This window comes from Odontesthes bonariensis, chromosome 13, assembly GCF_027942865.1.
Source record: "Odontesthes bonariensis isolate fOdoBon6 chromosome 13, fOdoBon6.hap1, whole genome shotgun sequence".
Lineage (NCBI taxonomy): Eukaryota > Metazoa > Chordata > Actinopteri > Atheriniformes > Atherinopsidae > Odontesthes > Odontesthes bonariensis.
This window is the reverse complement of record NC_134518.1, coordinates 18170199-18182038: the sequence shown is the minus strand read 5'-3', so window position 1 is coordinate 18182038 and position 11840 is coordinate 18170199. Positions and strand designations below refer to the sequence as shown.

The following is an 11840-nucleotide window of genomic DNA, read 5'->3' as shown; positions in this document are numbered from 1 at the left end:
GGAGACATAAGCCCTTTTTCACAAGTTGACACAATTTTGATAAAATGTGAGTGATGTACTTTAGTCAAAATACTTCAGAGATGGAGAAAGACATTCCATTTTAAACCCTCTGTTCAGAATAGCTTTTTTTTTAGGAGGTGGAGTGAGTCACTCCATTCTAACCCTGTCTTCATTTCATCACCAAATGAGAGAGCATGTAGTACCTAACCTGAGAGCTCACACTACTTTTACCAAACTGATGAAAAAATACTTCACTGGAAATTGCTCATGTCATGACCAGCTTCTCACTGACCTATGAGAGGTACTTGGACCGTCTAACCCCGCACACATCCAAGTTTATTACCATGATGCTAACGCCCATTAACCCCTAACTTATCCTTTGCCCTGCTCCCAAACCCTAACCCTCGCCCGATAAACTGGATGTGTGCAGAGTTGGAGGATCCAACTTTGAGTTGCAGACATCCTTGCGCATTTCCTTCATCCATTCGTCTTTTAAGTCAGTTGTTGAACCAGGTAGGCAAACACTGGAATGCTAAAGTAAAACGATGGCCAGCCCGCAGGTAAAAAACACTTGTCAAAATGTGTTGTACACTCTTCATCACATATTGACACGGGCTTCCCAGTTTTCAGTTTTATAGAGAGTAATACGAAGGAATTATATAAATGGGGGATGTTTCAACGTGTTTTACAACATTTTACATTGGTAATAGCAGGTTATGGTGTCTTATAGGCTATGCCTATTGACGCTGAATTCAATATCAAATAGGAACTTAAATTTCTAACTTCCAATGAGAGAAAACTTCAACAAGCAGTTGGATTTGCCAGTTAGGACCTCAGCTAAGGCTTATCGACTACATCTTCTTTCATTTAAAGTCAAGTAAAGAGTTGCTCACCAAGTAGGTATAGAAATCTTTCATTTTCTATTCTTATTCTGATCAAACATTTCTCAAAGCACTGATAAAGCATTATTGGCTTTTTTGGTTATTTATTTAACTGCTATTGAGAATTTGCTTTTAATAGCAACACAAAAAACTAAATCTGTACAACTAACTGAATGATCTAAACAGTTCGGACATCCACCTTATTCCTATCAAGCATACAAAATGACTATTTTTTCATAACCCATTCAAATAAGGTGAGAAATATTTCTTATTTTCATTCTTCAATCATAAGGCTTTATGTGGGGATTCTTTCAGCTGTGAATTTGATTTGTTAAAAAGTAGTTAAAGCAGCAGGGCTTGTGTTTAGAAATAAAGAAATATACAGAACACAACCTTATTTTGTAAGTTCTCTGTTGGAAAAAAAAACAAAAAAATGCAAATCTTCAGCACCAAAGCTCGCCCACTCAGTTCCAGCTTGTGTAACAGAGCACTGAAGCCTTGTTTGTTCGCAAACTTTTCACAAGTAGACAATGAAATGTCTGATTTGGTCAGCAGATTCTCTTCTTGCTCAGTCTGTCAACAGGTGTTGAAGACCTGCGTGAGCAAAGTAAGAGCCCAGTAATCCCACTGTCATCCCTAAATTGCTACTGCACTTTGTCTGATTTACCTTGACACTTCAAGTCACATGTTGCTTGTGTAACAAGGTGATATAGTGTATTACAAAAAAGCCTGGAGACGGCGAATGGCAGTCCCACCTCAAAGTGACACCAGCTGATTTACACTAATGACAAACAGGCTCTCGTTCTCCAGATACCCAAGTGGATAAACGAGAGTTTTGGCCTTGCTTGCCGTCAACCCTTATCTTGTTAGAGACAATTGGAAAAAGCAATTACCTGCACCACATGTTGCAGTGGGTGATAAAGTAATGGAGCAGACGACAAGTAGACACTGCTTCTTTCATCTCTCAGTCCGTCTCCTCTGTGCTTCACCCATCTTGAAACGTTTATAACTGTCTCCTTTCTGATAGTTCTGGCTACAAATAGGCTTGCTCCTGTTGCCAACCCTAAACGGCTCTAACTCTGGACTCCTCTTCAAACCCTTATATAAGAAGCTTGAAATAAAACTTTTTTTCTTCATCAACCTGCACTAAGGAATGGTTCAGCACTGTCAAGTTTGGTCTGCAGCTCTGATGGAGCCTTTAGATGAGAGTTTGGGAGGTTGAGGGCCACTTCATTTGATCTAGTCTTGAACTTTGTTTGCAGACAGGGATAAATGAACGCCTCAGAGTGGATGGAAGCAGAGGCTGCAAGGATTCAACTCAACAAAACACATTCATTGAAGAAACACTATCGGCACAAAAATGAAAGAAAAAAAAAAGTCCCTACCTGGATGTAGCTAGGGGAGAAGGTCTCTGTTTGAAAAAGTACAGAAGTGATTAGCATGTTTCAGCTTTAGTTTCAGTAAGTAGCTTCTCATTCCTGAAACATCTATGACGGAAAACACGTTCAGCCTTGTTATATTGCTGAACCTAGACCCGACCAGATAAATTAGGGCTGCTGACCACCTGAACATATTGAATGACCAGATTTATAATAGATTTTCTTAGTCCCTGATGGCACATGCGTGTTCCAAGATGACAATGTCAGGATGCATTGAAGTGGATCAGGGAGTCTGAGACATCATTTTCCCACATGGATTGGCCACCTCAGAGTCCAGACCATGACCCCTTTGAGTGTCTTTGGAGTGTGCTAGAAAAAACTGGCAGCGATATTACATTCTCATTATCATTACAATATTAACACAACACTGGATGGAAATGAACAATGCCACAGTAAGTACAGCTAAAGATTATCCAACAAAGTGTGTGACTGTGTGTGATTTATTTGTTTTTTTGGCCAGTGTATATATATGAGGGCGTTTGAATGCTGAACAGTGAGATCTACATTTTGTCTTGTGAGACGAATACCTTTCTGACACCAAATCTAAATGAAGACGACAAATTGTGACATGGCGAGGGCTCTGGATTTACACGTGTGTGTCTGAGGAAGTGCGTCTGAAGAGATTACACATTCCTGCTGCAACGGAGCAGCTGATTAGAAAGACAATTGAATCGGGGAGTGTGATTCAACAAGGGACGGAGTCACATCTCTTGTCAGATACTAATCAGCATCAGTATTGGTAAGAAAATTACAAATGAGTGTTCTTGTAGCATTCCCACCTTGGTTAATGAAACATGAATTGGTGACTGTGCCCTCCAGAGAAATCAGGTTAGTAAATGTGACAGATGACACTTCAGGAAGTTACAGACAGGTAAACATCACTTCTCTCCAGCTAAACATGAACTTGGAAACATTCATTTCTCTTTTCTCTTGTGAGTGCCGAGTGACTCGGCCCAGACTTTGTAATTTGTTGCAAGAGTTTGTGATACCCTTTGAGATTAAGTTTCCTGTCTCACATCAGTCCAGCGTCTCTTTGACTTTCTCTCTCTGCTCACATGTAAAAAAGTGGTGCACATCAAGACGCGAGGAAACATGCGACCACCTTTGGATCTGTTTTCTTTGACCAAACTTTAACAATGACCTCATGAATTTGTGTATTTTTCACAAAAAGTTTCCTTGCGGGCATGACACCTCTCGGATGGGGTGATTATCTTTGGCGTGGCGCCTGTGAGCTGTAGGAGTGCTTTGAAGACATTCCTACGAGGATATAAATAGTATATTTTTCTCCAGCACCCCCATGTAGACAATAGGCTGATATGGATGTGGTCAGCCCTCCTCTTACTTTCCAGCATTTTCCCAGAGAAGCACAAGCCTTTACATGTAGGCCTTATGATATATTTGGCAGTCTGTGTTCCTATGGAAAAAAAACAGTGCTGTCAAGTTTAAATATAGTCGTGCATTTTACTACAACACGCCCTTTCTGTGAACTTAGCAACATTCTCAACATAAATTGGCAAATATTTTTTCCAGCATAACATGAAGATTTGTCCTGACATGAATTATTTTGACAGCTTTTCAATTAGGGAGATAGGGAATTGTTCTCATAATAATTTATGAGACTTTTCCTGTGATAATACAGCTTTATAAAGCAGAGGATCACAGTCTGGGGCTTGGCTCCTTGATATTAGGTTCTCATTTTAAACCATGTAGAGCCTATCCTGGAATATGAGTCCAGCTTTACCTCCAACATCTGTTTCTGGAGATGTTATTGATGGCGAGGAGGAAACAATATGTCCTAAGTGTATGTCTTTGACCCAGTCAGAAACATTTAATCTGTCAAAGAAAAGAAAGAAAAACAGGACGACAATGAGAGAGATACGCTTGTTCCATGATGATGAAACAGGATTTTATGGGAGAGTTGTGACCTCACACCTTTTAAATATTTACTGACTAAATATTGAGCTGCTGTGAGGAAATGAAATGTGGAAATTTATCCATTTCATTTTGCACTTGCAAGGTCTGAGTCTAGCCATTGTTTTAATGTGAAGCAGAGTGAGGGTGTGAGATCAAACTCTTACATAAGTTTTACGGTTCACTAAGAAGGAATGGCTGAGAGGCTTGCAGCAAGCAAAGAGCCATGTACGTTTATGAAATACCTGCAATACTAGCATTATGTCAACCTGCAACATTCTGCACCTGGCAGTAAGCCTGCTGTTCTTTTTTCTCCATGAAACACATTCTCAGGCTTGCCTGCTTATCACGTGGCTCATATGTTAAAGATGGTGGAGTTTAATCTTTTATTTATCTCAACACAAAGCACTCACTGTGAACCGGCTGCCAGCACTGGAGTCCAGTTTTGTGCTACTTTAACTCTAAAACTGCTTTTTCTTCCTGCATGCTGTGGGATTGGTCCAAAGCAAGTTTTTTTTTTTTTTGTTTAGACATGCAGGTCTGCAAGATGTGCACCTAAAACGCCTCATATCTGAGGTGGCATAAATAGATTGGCCACATTTTAGGTTTCCAAATCAAATGGACTGAAAATATGTTCTGGTTTCGTTTTACTCCACTATATAGGTTTTATTCACAGACATTTAGATGTATACACAACACTGGGTTATTTTTCCACATTATAATCATTACATTAAAATGACGGGGAGGCACAACTCTGAGCCAGGGAAATACAATACATTTCCAATCCCCCACTGATGAATGAGTGAGGAAAAAAAAAAAAAACCTTTATGTTCGCTTTGAAGTTCCGCATATGATTTTCTTGAAGGCTTTCCTGAAATCCCTGTTGAAAATAGTGTAAATGATGGGGTTAACGGAACTGTTGCAGTAGCCAATCCAAAAAAAAAGGTTGAAAAGTGCACCAGGGATATAGCAGCTGTCTCTGCAGATTGCATGGAGGCTGTAAGTAAAGAAGAAGGGGAACCAGCAGAGCACAAACACCCCCATCACCACTGCCAGTACGAAGGTGAAACGTTTCTCTCGCATCTGTGCTACTTTAGTTTTGTTGGCCGCGGCCAGCTTTTGTCGCCCGGCTGGGTTCCTCTGCTCCGGGCAGGGCTGTAACGCCCGGGCTGAAGCCCAGGAGAGGCGGCAGTTCTGTGGCGGGCAGCAGTCAGATCCCTCCACTTTCCTGCGCTTGGTGAAGCGATGGTGGCGGGGTTTCGTATCCGAGGAATAGCAGCTCTCCTCCAGGTCAATGTCATCCAGCTCACCCTGCCTTTGCTGCTGGCTGCCGGTGCTTTGGCTGCTCGGGCTCTCCGCCTCGAACCGGTCCTTCCTGACAAAACACGTCTCTGACTGAGACGGCTGCCTCTCCAAGCCGTTCTTGGCCACGAACACGGTGGAGGAGCGCTGCTTGGCCACTTTATAGATTTTACAGTACACAAGAATCATGATGAGACCCGGGGCGAAGAATGATACCAGGCAGGATGACAGTATGTACCAGGTCTCATCGTTCAGCAGGCATTCTCGTTCATCGTGTTTGGTCATGAGTAGAGGAGGAAAGGAGATGATAGCAGATATTATCCACACCACAGCAATCATGGACTTGATGCGCTTTGGTGTTCGCTTCAGGTTGTAGCTCACCGCCTTTGTTACTGACCAGTAGCGGTCCAAACTGATAGCGCACAGGTGCACAATGGATGAGGTGCAAAACAACACATCCAGGGCCAGATAGAAGGCGCACCAAGTGCTTCCGAAGTACCAATAACCCATTACCTCATTCACGAGAGAGAAGGGGATGACCAGCGTGGCCACCAGAATGTCTGCCGATGCCAGAGAGACCAAGAAAAGGTTCTGGGGCGCACGAAGAGCCCGGCTTGTCAGCACAGCGACAATCACTAACACATTACCGACAATAGTTACAGAAATGATCACTATTACCACCAGGATGATGAGTACAGTGGCTGCCTCCGTGTGCGGCAATGCCAGTGGTGCGTCGGTGTTGTTTTCATCATTGGAAACGTTTTCCACCAGCAGATTTAATTGGGTTGAATCCATTCTGCCTTAAAATGGTCCTTTTGTATCATCTTTGGTATTTTGCACCCTCTTCCTTTCCAAAAGACAGCGCAGAGCTGTGGTGCTAAAGCATGGCGACAGGTTGTGCGTAACACTCCAGCTCAGAACAAACGAAGTGCAGCCTTCATGGCGCACCGAGGCAGCAAACAATGATCTCCTGAAATAGCAATTCCTTCGTAAAAAGTCCTTCAGAAAGTACTGGCACATACAAATATAGTCCCGAATGTACCACAAACGTAATAAGAGCCTGTCCACAGGGCTCCACAAACGAAGTCGCTCCTGCGATGTCACATTGCCATGCGTAATGCTGCTTTTGCCTTTTGGTAAACTGCTTCTCTTTGGAGACAAACAGGGAACGCAAGACGCGCGTGGTATGAATGTCCAAACGGGCGTGAGGTGATATCACTGCAAAGACCAACCCCTCTGTACACTCAGGGAGAGGGAGAGGGAGATGGTGGGTCCTTGTTTAGGCAGTTGGATTTCAGATTTCTTTAAAACTGGAGGTGTTTCTCTTCGAACCAAGCCTCTCTGATTTAATTCGTTTGATTTCGTTCTCTCATTTGTTTTTTTGAATGTTTGACTTTTCTCAACAGATTGTGCTTCGCGCAGAAAAACGCCTGCAGTCTGAATTGGAGAGCAAAATGTTCCATATTAACTTTATAATATCAAATATAAGATTTATTCCTGCCATTGTTATATCTGCCTTCTTGACATTGCAGTTTATCAGTCAATCAAACTACATTCTTAGATGACACGTTATGACAAGTTTATACTAGCATACATAGACTATATCGTTGATATCTAATTAAATAATTGTTTTTTGCACATTATGGAGTTATTAACACTTACACATCATAAATCAAATAATGTTAATTAGTTACTAAATAAACTGATGTGCAGTCAAACTGGCTGGATTTCACAAAACTTCAAGATTCAAAATCCAGAAGTAGTTTGTAAAAACCTAAGTACACTTTTACAGCCGTCATAGGAAGTAAGAGGGTAAGTTGCAGCCAGGTGCTGCTAACCAAATGCACTTCAAGTGTATGTACTGCACATATGCACGTGTTTGCTCTTGTTATATTTAACTGATTAAGTTTGGAAAGTGGAAGACAAGAGTGTTATTTAGACAGCTATGTTCTTTCTCTCATAAACAGTCGCCTGTAATACTTTGCATGGGGAAAAAAACTAAACAAAAAACAAACCATTTCACTAATGAGACAAATCATTTTGCTGTTGCGTTGGCTAGATTTTGCCAACATCTGTAAAGAGAAAATAAAGGAATTGTTGCATAATTTCTGTTTTTACCTCTGTTAAGATTAAGTGTGCTGAAATGTCCTGTTGTACAGTGCAAATCCACTGAAATCATACATTATTAGTATATAATGTATGCTAATAAAGGATTTAATTATCATCAGAACAGCTGCTAAGACATTTAGGCTTGGTGCATTTGTTCTATGCTTTGGAATAAAATTCTTGATATTACTGCTCTACTTTAATAATCAGAAAGAGCAATACAGAAATGTTCATGCATCTTCCGTCGGAGATGCATAACAATATACTCATTTGTAACAGTTATAATCACATGTAATATATTTAAACCCTCCAGGTTATAAAGTCATGTAAAACAAAGGCTGTTTTTCTGACCGTGCAGACTGTGTTTTGAGTCAGGGGGCACTTGTTTCCAGGGGCAGTGTTTGTCCCGCATTTATGCAGCAGGTAGATCCTTAAGGGAGTGTCTACATACCACTGATATGTAGTGACAGTAACCCTGCAGATGACCTTTACCGTCTTTTCATGGTAGTTCTATGAGTGAGAGCATAAAAAGAGAAAGGAGAGAGGAAACCTCAACACCATGTTTGAATCCTCCTCCACTTCTTCCGCCAAATCCACTGCATCTCCTTTTGTGGCTGTCAGTATTCTTCTTGAGCCTCCATCGAGGCCGGCTCTACACAGAGACAAGAGGGGGCATTGCCCCCTCAAATAAATGTCTTACCCCATCAAATAAAATAAAAAATTGGATGTTTTTAATACACATTAATACACAATACACATTTTAATATAACCACAAAATGAATCTATTACAAGTTGACAAAAGGGACTGCAGTTACAGAAAAAGGATGAGATGCAGCTCTCTCTCATCTCTGTCTCTCCCTCCCTCCTTTTAAGAAGTGTAGTGCTGCTCCTGCCTGCACTAATATTAGTAGCAATGATGCTGCTGCTAGTACATCAGAGACAGCAGCTAGCTTCACCTTTACCATCAGCAAGCACTGCTTCTGTACCTCCCCAACAAGTGCTGCCCCAAAGCAGCCTGCTCAGCTCCCCAGTGACTTCAGTGGCAATGCACCATGTCAGCCAATACTGGGTAGCTAAAAAAACAAGCAGAAAAAAAATAAAGAAAAAAAATATAAAATGTTCTCTATCTGTTATGTTTTATAAATTAGTGTGAGAAGGTTTTTTTTTAAATTATTATTTACACCCTTCAGTTTTGTAAATACTGACTATAGTGTGTGAAGTCTTATTCTTGGTTCAAATTTATTTGAGAACTAGGCCATCCAGTTAAGATAAAGGTTATGTTGTTGGTCGTTAAAATCTGGATGAAGGATATTTCATTTTATTTTTAATTTGTATTTTTAGTTCCCTGGCCTCCACACACTGTAACTCACTCTCAAGGATGAACACAAATGCAAAAATATCCACAATATAGTAGAGTAGTAGAGTGTAGTTTATTGTCCCCAGGGGGAAATTTGTCTTGGGCTTCCAACAATCACAATATGATAGTTACAGCTTCAGCCCAGTCCAACAGATTTCCAGCAGATGTTATAAGTATATATATGTATGTATATAGATTTTTTTATAATCTAGAATTACAGAAGCTGTTGGGCAGAGTCTGCTCCCTGCCCTTCTTTAATTAATCTAATTCCCCAACAGGGGAAGGAATGTGCATCTTTTTGTATCATTGGCATTTTGTATCCCAGTAAATATCCCCTGGCTATATGTCTGGCTTCCTGACCAAGCTTCATACATCTTATATAAATAAACTTCATGAGCAAAGAGATGCATGTTTCTCAGCAACAGGTAATACACTCACCTTCACAGTGATTAGAACAGAATAATTCCAGATTACAGTGTATGAATAATGCAAGAGCAAGTGTGCCAACAAACAAGGCCAGGGCTCCCTCAGGGGGGTAGACCATGACAAATGTGCATTGAAATTTCATTGAAAAAAAACTGAAGTGTAGACCACTCGATCACTGAACAGAAGCCTTCTTTGCTTTCAATACTGTGCCCTCCTAATTGGTAGCCCCACGGGGCTGACAAAGTTCAGAGAAACCTCCTGCCGTGCACTTTTAGATCCATATCCATCAGTGCCCCTCAATGAACACGGCACCTTAATGATTGTCAAGCTTTTTCGACAGGTTTAAAACATAGTACATACGTTCATGTGAAAAAGAAGGCGCAAATTCTTTCAATTCTAAGGTTTTACATCTCAGACCACAATAAAAAGTCATTTGGTCCTCACAAGGTTATAAAATTTGGTTAATACGACCTCCGAACAACAACAAAAGACATATTACACTATGCTATAATTTATCTGACAAAAAGACAAAATGTAGAAGCGATTTGCAAAGTGCAGCCTGCGATTCAACAGCTTATGAACCTCCTTCGGCAGCAATAACTTTAAGCAGTCGTTTTCTGCATGATATTTTCTGTCTCTCAAATTGTTGTGGAGGAACTCTTTTCAAGAAGTTCATTCAGGTTCACAGATTTATGTTCATGCACAGCTCTATTAAGGTCTTGCCACAGCATTTCAATCAGGCTAAAGTCTGGACTTTGGGTCATTCCAACACTTTGAGTCTTTTCTTTTTCATTCCTTCTGTTGTAGATTGACTGTTGCTCTTGGGCTCATTGTCCTCTTACATGATCCAATTTCAATGAAAACTTTAGCTGTCGGTCTTACGTTTGACTCTGGAATACTTCGGTATACGGAGGAGTTCATTGGCTTAATGACTGCAAGGCACCAAGGTCCTGTGGCTGCTAAACAAGCCCAAGTCATCAGCCCTCCACCACCGTGCTTGACAGTTGATCTGAAGTTTTTTTGCTTATATATGGTGTTTGGTTTGCAACAAATGTGGTGCATTATGTGTGGATTATGACCAGAGATCTTTATTTTGGTCTCACTCTGCAAAGGACATTGTTGCAGAAGTCTTGTGGTTTCTTCTGATTCAACTTTGAAAACCTGAGCTGTGCTGCTGTGTTTTTTTTCTTTGTGGAAAGAAAAGGCTTTCTTCTATCACGTTTCCAAACAAGCCATACTTATTCAGTCTTTTTCTAAATGCGCTGTCATGAACATTTGACATTCATCATGCCAACTGAGGCCTGTAGAGTCTGAGATGTTGCTTTTTCTTTATTTATCTTACTTTCAATTTCTCAGAGCTTTGGATGGTCTGACCTTGGGGTAAACTTGTTTCCATGGTGGAAAACAGACTGGCAACGGTTCTTAATGTTTTCCACTTGTGAATCATCTCTCTCACTGTAGAATGATGGACTCCAGATTGCTGGAGATAGAAATGATCTTATAACCTTTCCCAGATTGATGGGCAGCAACAAAATGCTTGTCTATAGCCACTGCTGACGTCTTTATTTTTGGCACTGTGTTAAAAGACACCATAAAACGTCACACCTGCAAACCGAGGCATTTGGGTAGCACCATCCGGCTGCTATTTACTCTCCAAAGTCCTATGTAGACAGTAAGAATTTACTTTTCACACATGGATTGTGCATTATGGTTTAGATTTTGCTCTATAAATAATAATATAGTGTAAGCTGCCGCTCGATGTTTTTCATGTCTGGCTGAAATTACTTAATTTTAGGTTCTGTAAGGACCAGATGATTTGTTCTAATGTCCTGTCAACTGAAATTTTAGAAAATGATTTAATAATAGAAAATGATCATTTCACATCACTGTGTATTGTGCACCCAATCTGAAAAAATAGAAACATTTTGAAAAAAAGCATGCAGGCAAAGACATACAAATTGAAATGTTTCACATGCAAGCATTCTCTTCAATATGAATTTCTCAACACAACAAGCTGCCCCCACCTTATTGATCTAACAACTGCAAACTCATATTATCATCTAAGGGGATCTATGAAAAATAATTATGAACGTGTCCCTTTTGTTCCATTCTTGGTAATACAATACCTAACATCCTGTCACTCCAGCTTCCTGTTATGTTGAAGTCATTATACTAAATGAAGGACACAAGTCAATGAGTTTAGCGAAAGGTTTTCTCACACATCAAGAAATCCCACAAATGAAATAACTTAACGACCAGTCGTCCCAACATTTCCTGACTGAGAGTAAAGCCATCTTCCAGCAGAAGAAGCTAATGAGCTATTTGGTATTCTACGTGTTGGATATCTTCATGGCACATGTGACCCCTGAGTGACGCAGATGCCAGATTCATTTACTATCACATTTCAGAATATTAGCA

General features: G+C 40.5%; 1 protein-coding gene across 1 annotated transcript; it reads right to left on the bottom strand.

The window, feature by feature from the left end:
* Positions 1-4871: 4871 nt before the first annotated feature.
* Positions 4872-6719, bottom strand: adra2db (adrenergic, alpha-2D-, receptor b). The gene has a single exon (XM_075480627.1). It carries the CDS (start codon positions 6326-6328, stop codon positions 5057-5059), a length of 1272 nt encoding a protein of 423 aa, XP_075336742.1. The 5' UTR covers positions 6329-6719; the 3' UTR covers positions 4872-5056.
* Positions 6720-11840: the final 5121 nt, after the last annotated feature.

What these genes read in the sequence shown, in the direction of transcription:
- adra2db (XM_075480627.1), bottom strand. Translation starts at nt 6,328, where the DNA reads ATGGATTCAACCCAATTAAATCTGCTGGTGGAAAACGTTTCCAATGAT.